The 21,937-nt window shown below is 41.5% G+C and overlaps 2 protein-coding genes across 5 annotated transcripts; one reads left to right on the top strand and one right to left on the bottom strand.

Annotated features, from left to right (window-relative positions):
- The first annotated feature begins 3,999 nt into the window (after positions 1-3,999).
- Positions 4,000-12,366, top strand: wnt7ba (wingless-type MMTV integration site family, member 7Ba). 4 transcript variants are annotated; one of them, XM_077501045.1, is made up of 5 exons: positions 4,046-4,240; positions 5,388-5,632; positions 10,021-10,292; positions 10,921-11,368; positions 11,475-12,366. In XM_077501045.1, exons 1-5 carry the CDS (start codon positions 4,158-4,160, stop codon positions 11,486-11,488), a joined length of 1,062 nt encoding a protein of 353 aa, XP_077357171.1. In that variant the 5' UTR covers positions 4,046-4,157; the 3' UTR covers positions 11,489-12,366. The 4 variants fall into 4 exon arrangements, with proteins under 4 accessions (XP_077357170.1, XP_077357171.1, XP_077357169.1 ...); XM_077501044.1 differs by having other exon boundaries at positions 4,000-4,230; positions 5,406-5,632; positions 10,921-12,366; XM_077501043.1 differs by having other exon boundaries at positions 5,406-5,632; positions 10,921-12,366.
- On the bottom strand, positions 11,112-21,688 carry atxn10 (ataxin 10). The gene is made up of 11 exons (XM_077501039.1): positions 21,509-21,688; positions 20,890-21,081; positions 20,690-20,772; positions 19,780-19,876; positions 19,299-19,463; positions 19,146-19,226; positions 18,714-18,870; positions 17,417-17,534; positions 17,059-17,246; positions 14,771-14,834; positions 11,112-14,486 (listed from the first exon to the last, which is right to left on the bottom strand). The coding sequence occupies exons 1-11, from the start codon at positions 21,634-21,636 to the stop codon at positions 14,302-14,304; spliced, it is 1,458 nt and encodes a 485-aa protein (XP_077357165.1). The 5' UTR covers positions 21,637-21,688; the 3' UTR covers positions 11,112-14,301.
- Between the last annotated feature and the right edge of the window lie 249 nt (positions 21,689-21,937).

Below are 21,937 nucleotides of genomic sequence, written 5' to 3'. Positions count from 1 at the left end.
AATGGCCGCCCCCTGGGATGGATAAAAACAGCTGGATTTTGCTGCTTAACTCCATCCATCCATCAATTTTTTTGACCGCTTATTCCTCACAAGGGTCACGGGGGATGCTGGCGCCTATCTCAGCTGGCTCTGGACAGTAGGCGGGGGACACCCTGGACTGGTTGCCAGCCAATCGCAGGGCACACAGAGATGAACAACCATCCACACTCACAAGCACACCTAGGCACAATTCAGAGCATCCATGCCATGCATGTCTTTGGAATGTGGGAGGAGACCGGAGAACACGGAGAAGACCCACGCGGGCACGGGGAGAACATGCAAACTCCACCCAGGAAGGCCGGAGCCCGGACTCGAACCCGAGTCCTCAGAACTGGGAGGCGGACGTGCCGCCCGCTTCTTAACTCATATTCCACAAATATAATATGAATCAGAATGTCATGTTTAGCGCGGTCCCATAACATATTATTGTCAAGAAATGTTGAAGGTTGACTTCCCTTTTCATGCTATTTTTTAGGGCCTGAGACTTTTGTAACTGACCATTTATTAACAAATCCGCATTAACTTACAAACATAAGACAAAGATAATGACAGTCAAACATAAAAAAAAGGCGGATTTTCTGTTTTAAAGTTAAACAATTACTGAAGGGCAAAGTCATGTAAACAGGTCAAATATTCTGTATGTAGTTCATATATTTATTGTTGTAAGTGTTGAGGGACCAAAAAAGTTATTTTAACATTCTTTTTTTTTTACTGGTTATCTAAATTTTATTCTGTCAAATATCGTAATCGGCATCAGCCTCAATATCGGTCGGGTCCTACTATTTTTTTTTTTAGCCTGTCTGTGGTGTTTTGTATTCTTAAAGTGACTTAATTAATGCCAAGCTGTGTGGTAGTGTGACATACACAATGTCAGACAACTGACAGCAAACGTCAAAACTAAAACAACATGAAGCTCTTTTTTTTTTTTTTTTTTAATCAACTGTTCACTACCTGCAAAACTGCTGCTTGTTGTCAAGTGAGCCGAGTACATTGCCACCAAGGCAAAGCAGAAAAAAAAATATATCAGACAAACAAATCACAAAAATCTGTCATCTGAAGTCAACGCTGTACTTTTTCAAATGTGTGGGAGGCGTAAAACTAAATGGCCTCTCGATAGTGTAGATTTTAACTGATTCTTCTTGTTCACTGTCCATCCAAAAACCCAAAGCACCGTAAAACATTTTATGAGCTGCAGGGCAATGCTTCCCTTACTTAGCCTCCGGCTTTATCAATCACCAGAAGCAAGCAGATAATGTCTCTTGATTCTGTCAACACCCTTGACTGACATGAAGTCGTTAAGATTTTATGGCTACTCTCATCCCTGATTTGATCTCCTGCTTGGCGCTCCCAATACAAGGGCCCCCCCGAAAATCAACTTTGAATCTCGAAATGTGAAAAGAAACAGATATCGTGGCGCAACTGCCAAGACTTGAATGCACACTATTAAGAGCTATCTTGGCATTTAGAACTTGTGGTTAGGAGGGTCACTCGGAGCGAAAGTCACACAGGATTCAGCATCCGACCGGGCTCTGCACATCTGATTGGAGAGTTTTCAAAACAGGCAAATGAGCCTCTAACCAAAATTTTCAAAGAATAAACTGTAGTTTTATTCTGTTTACATTCTCAATCAATTGGAATTAAAGGGCTCCCTCCATTCCTTCGGGACGTCTCACATCATATTTGGACTGGGATTTGATTGAAAAAGGATCGCCCTGTGGTTGTAAAGATTTGAAAGTACAGTCCCCGGAATGAAACAGGGCGACGGATAAAATATGTACTTTGTCCTCTTGTGAAGGAAACTAATAAAATCCCTCATCCTTTGAAGCTTCTGAGGAAATAAACACAAACACTCCCTAGCCTACTCATTATTGACGTAACAGTGCCACAGCAAACACCCTCAGAAAGGAAGATGACAATAACAACGACCACTTTTTGTCTTCATAAACACATTTTGCTCTGTCTAATCACACACACGATTTAGACCTGAAAACAACGCACACTCGCAGTATCTTTACCTTGGTTTTATGATGCAGATGTTTCCCCGTTTGCAACCACACGAGGGCGCAAAGACGCTGGTCAACTGAACATCTTGAGGCCAGGACAGCACAAAAAGTGACCTCCAAACTCTTTGCTAAATGGATTTTAAAAGGAAACAAAGCATGTTAAAAAGCGACAAAATTATTAGATAACCTTGGCTTTAAGACAAGCTCTTGGAATTGTGTAAGGATGTGTGGTGCAAGTTTAGCCAATGGAGATTCGAGTATGTGCAGTATGGGTCTGATAAATTAACCAATTTCAATTAATTGGCCCAAGAATGACTGCTTATTTGCAACAACTAATATCTTTAACAACATAGTAGTCATCTTTGTTTATCTATCTATGTTAGTGACTTGTGTCAGGCAAAACAATTAAATGCTTTACACTACAACCTCATCACAATTTCAGTACTTTTGTGACACGTTTGTTTGGTGATGTGCTGTGAGCTTGTTAAATTCTACAGGTAACAAAAGGGGCAATGAGATGGACAAAAGAGAGCATCACGAGTAAACCGTCCGCCACACAACAATGTTAGTGCTTGTATTTGTTCTTGCGCTTAATAGTTGCTCTTTGAAGCAAAGCATTAATAAATGACACTTTTATAGTACTGTAAATGCGTAGCATTTTTATTTATTTATTTTTTTTAACATACAAACAAATCAGTGACTTTATGCGAGCGCCCCCTAGTGGTAAGCAACGCGGAATTAAATGTTCAAATACGTTTGCATTTAATATTTCGGAACGTATTGTTTTTAATCATTTATTTAGGTACAATGATGCTATTTGTTTTTTATTTTAAGTGAATCATTTAGTACAATTAATTTTCCTATACAGTGTTGTGTGTTTTCCAACTGTTGCTTGGCCGATTTTTTTTTTCCAAATATTCAAGATACGCAAACTGCATGGTGCAATAAGCAGCATTTTGGCACATAGTGGACAATTCAAGCTGTTTTTTTGCCACCACCAGTTGGAATTAACTGTCAAACTAAACATAAAATAGATGATTACATATCGTGTAAAGCAAAACCATAAAACAGCGTCTTGGAAAGTCAACTCAATGCAAACACACAATGCAAAACAACAAATACAATCAATAGCCACACAGGTAGACAGACAATATAACAATACTTACGGCCATATTCTTCCCCCTTTGCAAAAAACAACAACAAAATATTACTAATTGCAGCAAAGTGAGTTAGTTGTGAAACTCTTCTTGTGCATTTGTCTTTATATTGCCCCCTGGTGTAAAATGGAAGAACATAACTGGCCTAAATGCTATTTAACACATTCACTGCCAGCCCAGCAAAAATGCATTATTTGACGTTTTTTTCCGTCAATGGCAGTCAATGACTTAAGATGAGATGTAACCAAAATTGATGGATTTTTAAACATTTGCCTTAAAAAAAAAAAAAAAAAAAAAAAAAAAAAAAAAAAAAGGAAAAAAGGATGCTGCAATATAATCACAAAATATATTGGCACATTGTGTTTAACACATTCACTGCCAGCCCAGCAAAAATGCATTATTTGACGTCTTTTTCCGTCAATGGCAGTCAATGAGTTAATATCTCATTTGGTGCGTCATAACATGTTACATGATAAAAATGAATTGTCATTATTATCCCGCAAGGGAAGCATTCAACAATAACTGATCAATAAAAGGACCCCCAACACACACACAGAAACACACACTGATAGTTTGCTTATAGGTTCGATACGTGGGCCGGCTCGGTATTGGAGGTGGGCGACAGTGTAGGATGTGAAGCTCCATCCCTTCCCTCGCAAAGCCCCGTGTGCACAATACAGCGCCACTTTTTGGATGCGCACGAAGCGACCCACCCACCCACCGACCCACACCCGCACCACGCCCACCCGCGCCACTCTCGCATGCAGCCCAGGTGGGAGCGCGCACTTCGGCCTCGGGATGCAGCGGCTCACCCTCGGCGCACCGCCAGTGGAGCTCGGAGCTGGGGCAGCGACGGGCAAGCCTTAAATCCACTGCCTACCTGCACGCCTTTTACAAGGATTTTATTTTTCCCCTCCACAATAAAGAGAGAAGATCAAGTTGCGTTCAATGCGCAACCATGCTCATCATCTCGTCTCGCAGCGCGCTGCTGTCCGTCTACTATCCGCAGATCTTCCTCATCCTCACCAGCGGTAGCTACCTGTACGTTTCCTACCCCACGCGTTGCTATTTGTTCATTTTGAACACGCCTATATCACTTTTACGCACCGATTACGCACAACGATGCAAGCGAGGACGCAGGTGCCGAACACAAGGAAGTAACGTGCTCTGGTTTGTTTCCACACTGACTGTTTGGCTTCCTCTTCGCCGAGACAGAATATTTTTAGAAATGGGAAAAAAATGTGACTTGGAAGATCTAGTCAGTTAAATTTGATGTTAGACCACAAAGGAATCGCAGAACATGTGTGATATTTCCATAGACGTGGAGGGCTACTAACTGCTATGCACTATTTTCTATAATGAAGTTCTTAGTTGTCTTTTATTAACATGTAAACCCAATTAACTGATTAATTACACCTAACACCACCATATAATATCTTAATGCCAATTTTCGAGAGAAAAACCGTAAGGTTTCTGAAGTAGTAATCTTTATGAGAGATTTATTGGGAGTCATAATTTACATGTTATAAATTTGCATTTTTGCAAGATAAAAGTTGTGATATGGCATTTCAATCAAATTTTAATAATAATAATTAAAAATATTCTTTTTTTTTTCTTCTAAAACTACACTACACAATTGGGTCAAAAGTAACCCATGGATCATTAATGGACCGATCCACTTTCTGGGTCAATTTTACCCCACTTTCTGGGTTCTTTTTTACAAAATGACACTTTTTTTTTTTGACCCAAGTAATGGATCTGACCTATATTTATGAATTGTTTTACACTAAAAGATGCATTTCTTGACACAAAGTTAGGTCAAATAGACCAAAGCAGAGGATTGGTCCATTTCTGACCTCTGGTTGGGCTATTTTTTACCCAACTGTTTTTAAGAGTGTTTTTTTTTTTTTTAATACAATTTGTTCCAATTACAAAAAACATTGTTCATGCAAGAATGTCATATTTCTCACGAGACAAGTTTGTTTTATTAGCTTACTTTCAAAATTAACCCAATCTATGGTTCATGGACATCCAAGGGTCCGGGCACCCCAGTTTCAGAATTACCGGTGTTGAACTTAAAGGTGTGCCTAATATTTTGGTTACCTTATTTAGTGCAATTCTTAAACCACTGAAATGACATTCAAATCAATTACCTTGGGAATCAAAAGTCCATCTGGTCGTAATCCAGGTGTGTGTCTGCATCCAGGACGTTGTCATCCGTGGTAGCTCTGGGCGCCAACATCATCTGCAACAAGATACCGGGCCTGGCACCCCGTCAGCGTGCCCTCTGTCAGAGCCGACCGGACGCCATCATCGTCATCGGGGAAGGCGCCCAGCTGGGCATCAACGAGTGCCAGTACCAATTCCGGTACGGGCGCTGGAACTGCTCGGCCCTGGGCGAGAGGACTGTCTTCGGACAAGAGCTGAGAGTAGGTCAGTCCATTTGACACTCACTATCGATTGTACTGAGAAAATCCCTGTACGACCCAAGTGGCAAGACATTGTACACCCTAGAAGTCCAATCAATGATAACACCCCATTGAGAAAATGAACTGTATTCACGTGGTTTGTGTCCATTATGCACATCAAGGGCCAATGATACAAAAGCAGTTCATTTGAGCCTGGAGGGTACAGTATAACCAAGCAAAAACACATTTTTTACACCTAAAAGTAGTCTGCATTGTCCCCACAGAGATGAAATCACAGGCATGTACCTATAAAGGGGCTGTCTGCCGGATTCACTCAGGAAAATGCACTTTTTAAATACAGGATGTACACACTTTAACTTTCTCTCAGTCTACACATCTGTGTTTTTTGTTAATCTTTTGTGGTGATTTCGTCCTAAACTCCCACACCCCCAGCCTGTATTTTGTCATTTTGTGTTTGTTTTGTAAACAGTGGGACATTTCTGTGGAAAGACAGTGTTTACAACCCTCCAGCCAATCGCAGAGCTCAGTGAACAAAAAAAAAAAAAAAAAAAATCTGTGCGTGCTTTCAAATTGCCGTGGGAGTGACGTCACGCAGCTGACACGTTCGCCCGGCCCCGTTTGCGACACGCCACCCCCCCCCGCTCTGCGATTGGCTGGAGGGTTGTAAACACTGTCTTTGCACAGAAACGTCCCGCTGTTTACAAAACAAACACAAAATGGCAAAATATAGGCAGGGATATAGGCGGGGGTTTACGACGAAATCGCCACAAAAGATTAACCAAAACACAGATGAGTAGACTGAGAGAAAGTTCAAGTGTGTACATCCTGTATTTAAAAAGTGCATTTTCCTGAGTGAATCCAGCAGACAGCCCCTTTAAGATGCCAAAAAGGTACAGGTATGTTCTTAGTAGTACAGAAAGAGTACCTTGTAAAGTAAAAAAAAAAAATGCTTGATCCCAATTGGACAAAAGCACCCCATTGAGTACATACAGTGAACTTACCTTGCAGAAAAACTTGTCAAAGCAAAGTTAGACCTGCAGGGAGAATCTACAACACCTTTTACGTCAAACGGGTCAGAGGCCAGCGTACTTGCCACAGAAGCCCGTTGGCTCCTCATTGTGAGAGCCGTATATAAATTATATTGCCATGTCAAATGTTTTGTTGCGGTCGCGCTGCGGGTTTGGACCCACGTTTCATCTCGCAGCTCTGGGAGCAATCACTTTGTTCCACAGAGACAGACATCTGGATCCCTTTCCTTCTTTTGTCAAAAGGAAATGTCTCCTTTCACTCTGTGGCGTGTAAAAGTACTAGATCCAGATTGTACTCCCCATGGAGACTCCATGTTAAGCACTACATATTGATTTTTATAAACTGCTAAAAAGTAATAAAGTGCAAATGAGTAATTTGTTACTGTTTCCAAGTACATGTTTCAAGGTATATATCTTTACTTGAGTATTTATTTTGCAAGACTTTTACTCTCAATATTTGAAAACATCTGTACTTTTGACTCATCAATTATTTATTTTTTTGTAACCTCTGCAGATATTCAAAAAATAACACACAAAAAATGATCAAGGCTTGTGAGTCGTAGGCATTAACTTAAAAAATGTTATTCGACAAACATTAACAAAGATAACAGATTGATGTTGTCAGCGCCGAAAATGATTTGAGGCGAAGTGACAGCCTAAAACCCATCTGGCAAAAACACATAAAAGAAAGGTGTAATTTTCTTTTCTTTCTTTCTTTTTTTTTAAACTGTTTGTATTAGCTAACTCCACCCCCCCCGATCAGTTCAAAATGTTAGCACATCTATGAGAAAACGTTTTGCTCTTAAACCTTTTAGTCTAAACTTTTTATATTTTACTTTAAGTACACAAGTTTAAAACAGTACGTTACATTTTTAACTCAAAGATCTGTACATAAGAAGCACCTGCAAAGTCAAAATAAATGTCTTCTAAAATCAACACCACAGAGAAAAGTGCCATTTCCAAATCTGAATACAAAAAGCGTAATTCGTATATTATCCACGTTTTCCACATTGTACAATGAGGCACTCACTGTACACACTCACGGCCTACAACGAGGCACTCTAGGGTGGCCACGCCTTGTCAAATCCGACTTTATACTAAAAACAAACAAAAGAACTAAATCTTCGCCCTTCCTCTGCGTGATGTGCACACACCCACGGGTGACAACGAGGCACTCTGAAGGTCAACCAAGAGAAGATACACCAGCCATGTAAAACTGCGGATGTCGACAAAGTCGCTCAAGTTCTTATATAGTGGGGGAGGGGTAATGCATGATGGGATCCAAGTATATAACGGAACACATTTTAGCCACGCGCCCATCCCCCTCCAAAAACAAAAAAAAATCAATAACTGAGTGATACATAGTTGACAGCCTTTGTTCAGTCTGTTTACCAAACATCTTCTAACATAATGTACAGCATTTAGAAACAAATCTCTGACTTTACACTCACTTTACAAGGTCTTTAAATACTTCTGCTTCTGTATCGATTGTTCAAACATAAGCAAGCATAAGTGAAACAATTCACAGTTTGTTTTCACCAGCAATTGTTCAAGAGCGTCAGCTGAAACGGCTCTAATGTCCCATCTGTACCACTTCATCTGCTTGACCACGGGCCCTTTGAACTCATTAAGCGTTGAGAAAGAGTCGGCTTGAATCACACTAACCACTAATTGAAGTCAGGCCCGGCCGGCAGCTGGATGGCAACAATGCGCCGCTGTACAATCCAAACAAATCACAGCGAGGGGAGATGGCTGCTTGGCCGTCGCATGCGCCTTATGCCTTGAGAAATGCTCCCTGTACAATATATGCGGATTGTACAGATTTAGCCTGATGAGCGAAGACTTCGGAGTTTGTTATTAGTTATGGATTGAGAGACCACAGGCCCGATGGTTTCACTTTGTCAGGTTGGAGGTGAGCCATTAGAATCGAGAAGGCCTGCATTAATACCGCGGCCTGTTGAGAGGGCGCCTTACACTGATTGGCGCGAGCTGATATCCTATTACACCGACCCACCGTGGTGCCAGCAAATTAATTGACCCCCGCAGACCCCCCTCAGCATGCCATAAAACATAAGGGTGTTTATTCTCCAGTTCAAATGGTGATATGTGAAGAAGAAAAAACGCTTGGAAATGGGCATGTGTCAGTCAAGTTTGGCCACAGATGCTTTCAACAACGTAGTATCGCTTGCAAAAACAATGTGGAACGCCGAAGACGGACACGGACAGACATTTAAGCTGTGTGAGAAATTCCATTGATGAAACACATAAAACAAAATAGGAAGGCTTATCCAGGAAAAAAAAAAAAAAAAACTTTTCTGGTCAGCCAGTAGATGTCACTTGTGTTTTTCTCAAGTTAAGGACAGACAATAAGTGAACCAGAACAGCTGATGATTTCCGCCTGCAGTGGATAATTGACATAAATTAGCGTATAAAAATTGCCCAAGGGACCAGACAAGGAATGATTGTAAGATTCGACAAGTCGTTCTAGTGTCGTAACAGCGTCCAAAGGGGCATCCTTGAAAGGCTCAGTGGTTCAGTATGTGGGCAAAGAGTCCAATTGTCTAAGAACAACAATTCTCAAGAAATAATTGTCAGGAATTTATGGGAATTCCACCATCGACAAACCATAATGTCCATAAAATATCCAGAGAATGCGTCAAAATCACGCCATGTAGGAGAGACCCTTGTTTAACGACCTTCGTTTATAAACTGACACCAGTCCATAAAGGATATTACTACTTGGATTTGGAAGCGCTTTGGAAAACTGTATGAAGGAAATGCAAGTCGTCACTGCATCTGCAAAAGGTAAAAAATAAATAAATAAAAGTAAGACTCAGCTTTGCAAAGGGAAAACCATATATCAATAACATCCAGAAGCCAGTTCTGGGCTCGGGCTCTGTCTGAGATGACGCAAAGTGGAAAAGTCCGCTGTGGTCAGACGACTCCATGTTTCAAAAATTGCTTTTGGAAATCTTGGCTTCTCGTGTCCTCATTGACTAAAGAGGCAAAAGGAGCATCCAGATGCTTCCCAATACAAAGGCAGAAAAGTCAGCATTCGTGATGGTATGACGGTGTTTCGGTGGCCTACAGCAGCATGGGCAATTAAAAATCTTCATCGCCGCCTGTGCTGCAAACCAGATGACGTCTTCTAATCGAAGCCACATTCTGCATGTGCTACATGAAAGAACTGCTGTCTATAGTTACCTCACACCGACAACCTAACACCGGTGGTGGGCCGTTCCGAACTAACAAGGCCTTCTCTAATGGCCTAAACTCCATCAATAGCACTCTACAACCTTAATTCTAATATTACATCCCAATTGTACATCGAATTCACTCATTTTTTCCCGCCACTTCTCTTCAGGTAGCCGGGAGGCGGCCTTCACGTATGCCATCACAGCTGCAGGCGTGGCACATGCGGTGACCACGGCGTGTAGTCAGGGCAACCTGAGCCAGTGCGGCTGCGACCGCGAGAAGCAGGGCTACCACCACCGCGAGGAGGGCTGGAAATGGGGCGGCTGCTCGGCCGACGTCAAGTACGGCGTGGAGTTCTCGCGCCGCTTCGTGGATGCCCGCGAGATCAAGAAAAATGCCCGGCGCCTAATGAACCTGCACAACAATGAGGCAGGGCGGAAGGTACTGGCAACACCATCCATTCAATTTCACCTATTTTTTTTTTTTTACACATCGATGTGCATGTTCATACAACCGTTTTCACATTTCCACCGAGTGCTGCAGGTCAAATCACCACGTTAAATTTACATGCTATGACATCATACCAGTGGCAGGACATTATTTAGTACCTGGGCCTCCAGTGGGGAGTCAATATGGATGGGTTTTCCTCATCCAACCAGTTTTGCTCTGACCAACCAAAAAGAGGACGGATAAATGTTGATGTTATTATTGCGGGCTGATAGAATAAAGAAACACCCATTGGTAGCAGAGATGAAGCTACATAAGGCAGCACTATTGATTTAGATTAGACTGACATGGAAGCACACAGAATAAGTCGTCTCAAGTCAAGTCAGTAGCCGGTCTTCATAAACAGAGAAGACCAATAAGGAACGGAATGAAAAATGAATAAAATAAACAAGCCTTTGCTGTAAAACAACACATTTACCATTGATAACCTCGCAGACTCAAAACCATGAACATTATTAACGTTTTCTAAAAGTATTCAGAAAGATATCCAAATATTTGGTCTCTGAAATGAGATGACGATACTTCAAGGTCCACAAAAGTCATTTAGTTTGTTTGTGAACAGATCCTGGAAGAGAAGATGAAGCTGGAGTGCAAGTGCCACGGAGTTTCGGGTTCCTGCACCACAAAAACCTGCTGGATTACCCTGCCCAAATTCCGAGAGATTGGTTACCTGCTAAAGGAACGATACGGCGCCGCCGTTCAAGTGGAGCCGGTCCACGCCTCCCGCCTCCGCCAGCCTTCCTTTCTACGCCTGAAAGAAGGCCGGGGCTACCAGAAGCCCACTGACACCGACCTGGTGTACCTGGAGCGCTCGCCCAACTACTGCGAGGAGGACAAGGCCACGGGGAGCACGGGCACGCGGGGTCGACTCTGCAATGGCACGTCGGCACACGTGGACGGTTGCAAGGTGATGTGTTGCGGCCGGGGCTACGACACGCACCACTACACGCGGGTCTGGCAGTGCCACTGCAAGTTCCACTGGTGCTGCGTGGTCAAGTGCAACACCTGCAGTGAGAAATCGCAAGTTTTTACCTGCAAGTAGAAAAGAGGATGATGTGCCAAAGGATTTATTCAACCTATTTATTCAAACATTTTGCACATTTTAACATCCTTTAGGACAGCAGATGTAAATTTGCCTTACATGCCGGTGTGAAACAACACATCCTGCAAGAGAAAGGATATGTTATTTCAAGGTGTTGCAACAAAAGGTATGGCACACATAAGGAAAACATGATTAACTGCAGTCGAAAGTGAGGGAACACCAACGGCGGAAAAGCTGGAATACGACTGACTAACTCACACTGTATTCTGTTTGAACACTGAAATTAAAAGTAAATAATTTATGTTAGACTTTATTGCATAATTATAGAGGGTGGAAACAACAGCTCACCATTTTTTGCTTTTCCTTTGTGATCTACTGTTGCAAACTGGACTTTTGCAGTGTCTTCAGTAGTGATGAAATCTTCAACCAAGTCTGTCCTCTGCAGCCATGATTAGTAACCTGTCCCGTTTTAAGCTATTGATTAAGCATGGAGTCTTTTTCTCGGGCCAGTCTATTTTTAGCACCCAACCTCCTGAGTGTGAACGTCACTTTCCATCCCGACTGTGTTCATTGTTTTGTTTTGGAAGGGCTGAGAAAAGCATGCGAGGCCCGCCGGAACGCCACCGTGGTGATGCGACCCGGTCGGGCTACAGTGGACGTTCCCATGAATTGGTCGGACCCGGAATTCCACGCTTCAAGCGCGCTTTAAGCCCGCCTGGCTGGATGGCATGCGCCTTAACCACACAAACCAAAGGGCCTTGCAGCTATTTTTGGTCCATCACCCATCATGTGTTCAGTGTTTATTTAGGCTTTATTTAACTGACAAAACCGTTTGAAGAGTATATTTTTATATATATATATATGCTTTACCAAAGTATCCCAGATTGATTTACAAATCAACACAGACCAGAAAATTAGTCAGACTGTCATAGTCAATTGTGCAACTTTAGTTGAGTTTTTTTTTTTTTTTTTAAAGGGATACTTGACCCATAGAGCCATTTTCAGCAGCAAAAACTTAATATTTTGTCCAGAATGAATTTGATAACTTCATTATTTTTTATGTACAATCAGTACCTTAAAATACTACTTTTTCCACTTGCTGTCGACGGAAGATGAAATAACCTGTGCTGAGCAAACAGGTAACGACCAATCATTCTCAGTTTGCGGACCAAACTCAGAAAACAGGTGAGCCATGATTGGTCATTACCTACTTCCTCAGCACAGGTGATGTCATCTTCAGTCGACAGCAAGTGGAAAAATTAGTTTTTAAAAGTTATTAATTGTAAAAGGAAAATAATGACGTTATCACATTCATTCTGAACAAAATATGAACTTTTTACTGCTGAAAATGGCTCAATGAGATAAGTATTCCTTTAAATAATTATTGCTTTCTTAAAACAACTCCATGCAGCTCGTTACATTACTTCCATGACACGTTTTCAGCTTCCTCTTAATGCCTGTTGTGTTTTGTCGCATCTGGCCTTTCTTGGCTTCAATAAAGTCATTACAAATCGTTATGGGTAGCAAACAAATGTCTTTATTATCCCAAATAGGAACTTTTTTTTTTTTTTTTTTTGCTGAAGAGTCAAACACAAAGCAGAATAAAACTGATATGGGAAAGGCCAGAAGTGACTAATATGTTAGGAGGGGAGCAGACGGCCGTGGCAGCGCTGAATGACTCGCACAGCCTCTTTCCTGTGCGACTCAAAAGCATTGCAGCCAGCCGGTCGAGCGCAAGTAAGCGCTGTTTTGTTAGGTGTCTGAAATCCTTGGGGACCGGAACAGCATAAGCTCCCCGCACTATGGCGGCGGATTGAGAGGAGAGTCTGGCCGATTGTTTCAGTGCATCTTGTCATTAGCAAAATGGGAGACAGAGCAAACAGGGTGCGGCATGGCACGGAAAGCAACACAATGTTGAAGTGTCAGGACTGTTCAGCTTATCGGCTTAGGATTCTGTTAACTAACGCTTCTCTGGCACCTTCATCTCATCCAGAGTTACCGCAACAAAAAGTTAATTACAGGTTCTATTCGTTGACGCTGGAAGAAAGTTAACTTATAGTTTTCCAAAGTGAAAAAAAGCTGCATGATGTGTGAAAAGTCAACGCAGTGAGGTTGAAGATTTGCTAGATTGAATGTCTTAAGCCCTTTCAAAGCTGCATTTATCTACAATAGTGCAATGGGTTTGGATTACATTTCAAAGAGTAAGATGTGTAAGATTATAAAGATGACTGTTCAAGGCAACACTGCAATAGCAAAAAGCTTAACTTAGCAAATAGTACAGTGGAAGTGTGTTATACTGTGCGTAACGGTTTCTTATATGACTGCCATTCTGTTCACGTAATTTTCAAGTTTCAAGCCAGTCCCAAGTAACTGTGGCAAAAATCAGATAAGTCCCTACTACATTTCAAGCAAGTCATACAATCGTGCTCAATCACAACATGTATTCACTTATTAATTCGCAAGTATGCATCAAACCTGACAACCTGAACAGGGTCCCTGTCCACTTGAGCTGTGATTTGAAGGTTTTGTTACTTATGAAATATTACAAGGCTTTGCACCTTTCTATCTTTATGACTTAGTGACAGCGCATGTTCCATTCCGAGACCTATACTCTCAACATGCGGGTCATCGGGTGAGCTAAAAAGAAGTCAGCAAAATCCAGATCTAGTCACCAACCTGACTAATGGAATATTATATTCTAAAGTCTTTAGTTTAAAGGTCAGCTTTTTCCCCCAAAAAATATAGCATGAAGACGTCCTAAAGCCTAAACTTTACTTTTCTACTATGCAAATCCTGAGCACTTTAATACTGTACTAACAAGCAGTTAGTTTCCTCCCTACACTCTGCTTCCACATTTTTTTTTAAAACCTGTGATCCAATGGAGGGCCGCCCTTGAGTAGATTACACATCCTTGTGCGTGGGTCTGAGCAACAAGCTGCCATCCCGCTCCTCGATGCGAAAGCCCAAGTCCTTGAGCGCAGAATAGTCGGCGTCGCCGCGGCGCTCCAGGGACGCCAGCAGCTCCTGGTTCTTCGGGTTGTGATCAAAGAGGTTCCGAATGGCTAAAATGGACCACTGGCTGATGACTGAGAGTCTTATATAAGGAAAGAAAACGTGATTTTTCCACTTTAGGTGGCCCAGGAGATGAGTCTTACAGAATTAGATGTGTCATTTTTAAGGAGAGAGGAAGAACTCTAAATTTAGTAAAACTGAAGCCATTTAACCTTTCCAACACAATTTGAAAAATATAACATACTTATGAGGAATGACCAATAGTATCGAGCTGCAGCAAAAATATGAAATTGTCCAAATTTGGTTGTACAAGGTTTTGGCTTGATGCCAGGAAATGCATATTGCTGGCAAAGGATACAGGGGTTGTTGCTGTCCATTCTGCAGTTGTCCAGAATGAGTGGGATGCCTTCCAGTTCTCTCACCTAAGGAAACAAATTCACATGCAAATCAATGTCATTTTCTTGCAGGACTAATGGGAAACAATCTGCACTTTGCACCTCTTTTCAATTGTGCTGTTCAATTGTTTTCCAGCTGTATTACAATTGCAACATAGCACGCTCAACAAAACCAATGTTGTTGTTTCTTATAATAAGTGAGAAAATACGGCCCGCGTTTAAAAATTCCAAGTGATTATTTGATGGCAAATGATACCTACAGGGAAAAACTGTAAAAAGCAGCGGCATAGTTGTGGGTTTGCCTGAGCCTGTCACAATGGCATCATCTGCTTTTTATCATTTATTTGCATCTTTAGGCTCAATTGTTGTATTTGCTTGCTGCTGACCTCCACTTGTCACGGCGGTTACTCTCCAAATAGAGCGCCAGAACTAATAGCTGAGTAAAAAAAACAAAAAAAACTGTTGGTGTTGTCAAAGATGAGAACAACCAGCCCTGCTCTGCATTTTCCACTGCAGCAACCGGACTTCAGCTTTATGCGCATCCAGTTCGGCACTTGGCGAGGACATCTCATGCTCTAATCTCTCCAGACGGTGAACGGAGTAAAATGTGGCTTACTGGAACTTGCGTGGTGAAAACAGATATGGGGTGATTTCTGACCACTGACAGGCCGCAGATCAGCATCCATAAATATTACGGAGAGGCCAACTGAGGGTGTCCATCCCACAAGCATTCCATCAATCGCTTCCTATTAAATGGGACTGGGCCCTTCATTGTGGCACGCACGGAGGCCTGCTCCTCCCTAGACCGCTGTATGATTTATCTTGATGTGACGAGTGAGATGTTGACAGCAGGCACTGGAGGCAAACTGATAAAATCGCGGTGGCGGTGGGCGAGCTAGGGAGTGGGCGAGTGCCAGAACATGCTTTGTAAGGACAGGAACATGCAGAGTCGATCAACTCATTTCCTCTCTGTCGTCGTCCAGCTGAGTTGGCGGCCGCCTGTTTCTCGCTCGCACTGTAAAGTAATAACGCACTAAAAAACAAACATTGGGAAAAAGCAGAGAATCAATCTCTCTGTTCAATCTTGCTTCAAAATAAAGCCCATTTGAGCTGAGCTCTCACAGGGAAAACCAATAAAACACATGACTGCAAGTGTTATTTAAGGAGACCAATGCAATTTTTACACTTAACCTTTCAGGTAAAATTGTGACCTGAACAAAAATGTGCATTTTTTAGCTAATAAATTTATTTTTGTACAATCACGTTAGTAGAGCTAAAACAACTGGAGAGGTGTCCTGGCTGGTCCACCAAGATTAGCGGCGTCAGGAACCACAATAGGACTAGGGAGAGAGCAGCCCTCCCCAAAGCCAAAGAATCATGATTGAAATCAGCTCCAATTGTTCATTGTTTAATATGAGCCTGATGTGGTTATTTATATACAAGATGGCCATTGCAGTGGTTAGGATGTCTACCTCACAGGCCCGAAGTTTTGCAGTAGGTTCGAATTTCAGCTCCAGCTTGTATGGGGTTTCTCTGCATAGTATGGCTTCCTCAACACATTACACAAATAAGCATTTCACGCACAGGCTGACGGACCACATCTGGTCCGCTAAATCATTTTACGTGGCCCACGAAAGCAAATCAAGTATGTCAACTTCCATGTTGCTTGCTATCTGTACCAACATTTCAAATTGCCTTTTTGTACTTAATAGCAACTACAAATCTAAGTGATTAGTAAGTGAACAACTCAAATTAAAGAAGATAAACTGTCTTTTTTTTTTTTAAGTAATATAATGGCTCATTGGTAGAGTGGTTGTCTTCCATCCGTGAGGTTGTGGGTTCGATCCTCACAACTGGTGACTGTGTTGAAGTGTCCTTGAGCAAGACACTGAATACCGATTTGCTCCTAGTGGACATGCCAGCAGCTAACCACTGTTGTGTGAATGTGAGGCTATGGAAAGCGCTTTGGACACTATAGCTTAAAAAAAAAAAAAAAAAAGTGCGATATAAATAGGAGTCCATTCGAAAAGTCTTTGTCTTACGTTCATGATGTCCAATAAATCTGATATTTTTATTGTCAATGCTTGTGTTAAAACATGTATGAGAAACAGATCGTCAAAAATAATCACATATTAAATCGCAATTGCAATTATTCAGGACCGATGAACGGAGAAACTAAATGAGCATGCCGACTGACCGACTGGCTGTACCCTAATGAGGACAAGCGCACCGATTTTTAGCATCCATCTACCTTGTTCTGGTTATTGTAGTGGGTGTAGCACAAGTTTGCAACAAGCCTGATGAGGTGAGCCTTGAAGCTGACGACGGGGGATTGGCTGGACAGGTCAGTCTCCACGTCGACCAGGGCGTCAAAATTCTGAGCCGAGCTGAAGATGTTCTTACTGCTCTTTCCGATGGTGTGAACTTGCTTCAGGAGCTCTGATGGGAAACAAGAGAGTGACACTTAATCTCTGTGTTTTATCGACTACCGGGCAGGAATGCACGCGGGAATCTGCTTTCTGTCATGACACCTTTACGACAGGAGTTGGGCAGGCCCGGCTTTGGGGATCAAGTCATTCATGGGAGGTTGTTTTTGTGATTTGATTTACCTATGGTCGTCACCAGGAGGTCCGGATGGTCCTGTAGGAATATGAACTGCCCTTGGTGTGACGTCATCTCGCACAGCACATCAAGTAGACTGATCACCGTCAGCGCCTCCTGCAGGACCTGTTGAATATTGCAATATGCAAGTTCCTGGTTGGCGTCCCACTATAGACCTTTTGCATGTGACATCACAGCCCTCATAGGAACAAACCTCCCAGACGCTGGACGGCAAATGAACCACTTGCCTCATACAGATCGATCGAACCTTGTCCTGCGTATTGGCCAGTATCTTATCATTATCTTCTAAAATGGTCATATCTTGCTTGTGCAGTCGGTTGTACTAATAGACAAGAAAGCGTGTAAACCAAACGTAGCTTTTTATCGCATTACCTACTGATGAAGGTAAAAGACGTTGATGGTAGCAGCCGAACTCAAGAGGCAACCCTCAAAAGTATTTGCGGATTTGCAGCAATCATCTTTTACGAGGTTAGTAGATCAATGTTCATACATTTAACTTGCAAACATACACTCTGACAGAGATTGTAACAGAGGTGTCGAATTACGTGTTTCAAATCACATAGGAGCCAGAGAGTGCCCACTCCCAACTGCACATACACAGCTTAGTTTTTAAGTGTACCTTCTTCAAAACTATTAAGTGCATTTGACTGTTTAACTCATTCACTCCCAGCCATTTTCACTGAAGCAATCCCGTTCGCTCCCGGCTGTTTTACTGGATTTTGACTGATTTTGCAAGGGCCACAGAATATTGTGTTCTATTGCTATAAAAGCATGGAACTTATCAAAAGAAAGATTAAAGTCTCTTCTTTCATCAGGAAAAAAAGTAAGTTTCTATCAGTTTCCGTTTTGCAGCAATTAGCATTAGAAGAGAGCTAAGTTTCATCAGTTTTCACAAATCTATTCAAAATTGTAAGTAATTGAGCTTTTTTCAACATGGCCCTGGTTGATCTCCTTTGCTCTGCTGCCACCTGCTGGCCTTTTGTGTAATAACTACAATATCGCTCTCTATGAGTCACGACTAAATGTGCCACTTCGACACACAAGCAAACTTCAGTTGAAGTCCTACATTCCATGGCTCGATGGGCAATAATAACTTTTAATTAGTAAAATAACAGCAGCTAAGTTACTAAGTCGCTCCCTGTCACGTCCACTTCCATTCAGCAGTCATTTTCTTTCGCTGTCCGTGAGGGGGCAGTCACGTGATCACGTTTCGGCGGTGCAAAAGGTCTATATTGCCTTTTTTTTTTTTTTTTAAAGTACAATTTATAACGGTCATGTATATACCTCATCACTGGAGGCAGAGCCGGTGGCGAGGCTCAGCACGGATCCACAACATTTCTGGAAGGAGGATGCGAGGAAACGGGCCACGCCAGGAGGGATGCCATTATCCAGTGACTCGCCGCCACTGAGCTGGGCAGAGATCAGCTCTAAGAGCGTAAGCCTGAAAAAGACATAAATAGAGCACTTTTTTCATTTCTTTTGCACTCTCTCAGCAGAAAACGTTTGGACATGTCTGCTACAGATTGCAACAATAACATCAACACAGGTATAACGCCATTAATAATTACAATATATTTTGTTGTTTGCAAATAAAGCCCGTTTTGAACATTATTTTCATCTTAATGGTTGTGAGGGGTAGATTGTGACCTGCTATCTTGTCATGCAGCGACAGACTTTTTTTTTCAAGAATATTTGTATATGAAAAAACTAAATTACCTTTCACAGGGAGACATTGCAGAGTACATGTTTTCAACCAGAGCTGAAGACTTGAGAAAATGCTGAGTTGCAATAAGCACCCTATGAAATAAGACACTGCAATAAGAAATGGACTATCCCGTGACATCAAAAAGTCTGCTAATCGTCTCTTACGTCCAGTCCAGCTCAGGTTGGGTTCGGCAGAGCTCCATCACCCTGAGCACCAGCTGGATGTTCTGCAGCTCAGCCACTTCTTCCACCTTGTTTTCATCCAGGCACGTGTGGAGCACCATGGAGGCGTAGCTCACTGTCTTCTCATCGGCCACATTGAGCAGCTGCCTGCTCGCAATGTGGGGAAACGTGCTTGTGATGAGCCTTTTTGCCATTTATGTACTCATTCTTCAAAATATTATTGTTGACCTCTAGTTGGCATTATTTGTTACTGGGCATGATGAGTACAGGTTTATAACACCTGTAAAAACATTTTCAGATATATATAATTCACTTATTTATTTATTTATTTATTTATTTATTTAAAGAAATAGTATCTAAACGTATACTTATGTACATAGTGTGAGGTGGGGTTTTTTTGCCACCTGTCTGTACTGGACATCATTACATTGATATAAAATGTTTTGCAATTCCATCAACTCACACGAGTAGAGCTGGAAAAGTCAGCCGCCAAATGTCATCTTTACACATTTGGTTCCCCACGGATAGATTACCAAGAAACTGGATCCCGCAACGCAGAGCTAAAATAGATAATTGAAGAAAAATGGGTTACAGAGGTTCTTTGTTCATCGCGGCACCCGCGATTGGTGAAAATCGATATTTAAAACATTTTTTTTCAATCGATAAAATCTTAAAATAACCCCAATTTATTAATTAAACTGTGACTGAACAATTCATTGATTTCAATTTGACATTGCAGTGCAGTAGAATGTCATTTTTAAATCACACAGGCTGCAAATGAGTGGGGGTGGGGTTCTTTGAAGTCTATCAATAAACGTTATTACTTTATTTATATGTATATTTTATTTATTTATATAATTTCTAGATACGTTTATTGCATAAGTGCAATCCAAATACCACTTTTTTGTGAAATATGAGAAGTTTAATAAAAGTGCAGATTTTATTTGCATTATTGTTGTAATCTGATTTATGACCTAGTGACATTTGCATATAATAAATCTGATATTGTTACATGTAATACAGATTAATTTATTGCTTGTGTTTGTTAAAAAGTATATAATGGAAGATGAACTTGAAAAAAAATAATCACATTTAAATCGCAATATTGGGGGTTAATAGCAATGACGTTTTTCAAAATCACAAAATCAGCCAGCCCTAATTTGAACATATCTGAACCTGGCAAAATATATATTGAAATTGAAACCATAAAATGTAAAGGCAATAGCAATAAGCCTTCAAATACCTCTGTTAATAATGTCAACACATTGAAAATTATTCAAACTATTTTTAAAACACATTGTAAAACGATTTCAACGCAAATCTGCAATATACTGAGGGTTTACCATACTATTAATTGGGAATTGATAACTTACACTCAAAAATGCCATCCCCGCTCTTTGAATTTGCGTGAAGGAATCTCAGGATGTGAATGGAAATATCAACAAAACCAAGTTCCCTGGAAGAAGAAACATATTGACATATTGGCACACATGTCCGCGACCCTTGTGAGGAATATGCGGTTAAGAAAATGAATGGATGGATGGCACACATGTACATCAATTATGCATGTTACCTGAGGATGTTCTGGTTGTGAGCACTTTGCACGCAGGCGTTTCTCAGCGCCCGGAAGCATTCTGCGGCAAGCTGCAGCTGCAAGCTGACGGCTTTCAGGTCCTGATCGAAGCCGTTGGCAGCTTGGAGTTCATCGCTTAGTCGGGATAAGACCTTCAAAAGAGTGGAGAAAGCCTCTCTGCCCACAACATCCCTGGTTGTTGAGCAAATAAAATGGCACAATTACTTAATAAGAATGCATTTCATTGACAGCCATTTCTATTAGTTTTTTTCCTGAGGCCATCAGGAGTTCTGCAGGAAAATTGACCAATTTCAAAACTGTACATCAAGAATTATTAATTACTTTAATGAAATATTGCATATTTGTATTAATGTCGCCCTTTCATATAGCTGAATAAGGACAATGCAGTCACTTAAACATTTTCATTTTGTTTATTTTGTAATTCTGCCTCACCTTCCACCCCGTCATATAAGGTGAGGACTGAGGAGAATACATGAAGTAATATACAAGCTGCTATACTGACAGTTACGTCAGTTCAGTGGCAGTTCAGTTAGCTTAGCAAGAAAGCTAACACCTTCGGTGTCGAACTACGAGACAACACACGACTTTGTGTTCCCACCTGTATTCCTGGTCCCGTAGCGCGCTCGTAAACGCTTTGAGAGCCTCCAAGTGTTCGGGGCGGTGTTTTTCATTCAAAATACGCGCAATAGACGGTGAAATGTCATCTGAGTTGAGAGTAGCTGCCATATTTTCTTGCTTCGGTCGAGCGTGGGGGAAATACGGAAGTAGCTCTAAAAGCCCATTGGTTGATACGCAGTTAGGGGCGGAGTCAAAACATGTGCTCGTGTTTTCAAGCATATTTTATGCAGTTCAATGAAAACATACGGTCACTGAAGTTGAATGAATGCAGCAAATATTTATTATAGGTTTTCCCTTCTCTTAACTTAACTTGACTTCTGCAATGTTTAATTAGATATAATTATTACCCACTGCCTTGAATAATTCACACAAGCTCAACACTGACATATGAAACCCATTCACCAAATGC

The sequence above is a fragment of the Festucalex cinctus genome, chromosome 16 (genome assembly GCF_051991245.1).
Source record: "Festucalex cinctus isolate MCC-2025b chromosome 16, RoL_Fcin_1.0, whole genome shotgun sequence".
NCBI classification, from domain to species: domain Eukaryota; kingdom Metazoa; phylum Chordata; class Actinopteri; order Syngnathiformes; family Syngnathidae; genus Festucalex; species Festucalex cinctus.
The sequence above is the reverse complement of the archived record's forward strand: the minus strand, read 5'-3'. Positions and strand labels throughout refer to the sequence as shown.

Bases quoted from the DNA above. Each gene is read 5' to 3' on its own strand.
- wnt7ba (XM_077501042.1), top strand. From the start codon at position 4,158: ATGCTCATCATCTCGTCTCGCAGCGCGCTGCTGTCCGTCTACTATCCG. The intron at 5,633-10,020 runs GTCAGTCCATTT...ACTTCTCTTCAG, and splicing joins CGGACAAGAGCTGAGAGTAG to GTAGCCGGGAGGCGGCCTTC. The intron at 10,293-10,920 runs GTACTGGCAACA...GTTTGTGAACAG, and splicing joins ACAATGAGGCAGGGCGGAAG to ATCCTGGAAGAGAAGATGAA.
- atxn10 (XM_077501039.1), bottom strand. From the start codon at position 21,636: ATGGCAGCTACTCTCAACTCAGATGACATTTCACCGTCTATTGCGCGT. The intron at 14,835-17,058 runs GTAGATGGATGC...TTGTTTCCTTAG, and splicing joins ACTACAATAACCAGAACAAG to GTGAGAGAACTGGAAGGCAT. The intron at 14,487-14,770 runs GTATCCTTTGCC...TAAGACTCTCAG, and splicing joins AATGGACAGCAACAACCCCT to TCATCAGCCAGTGGTCCATT.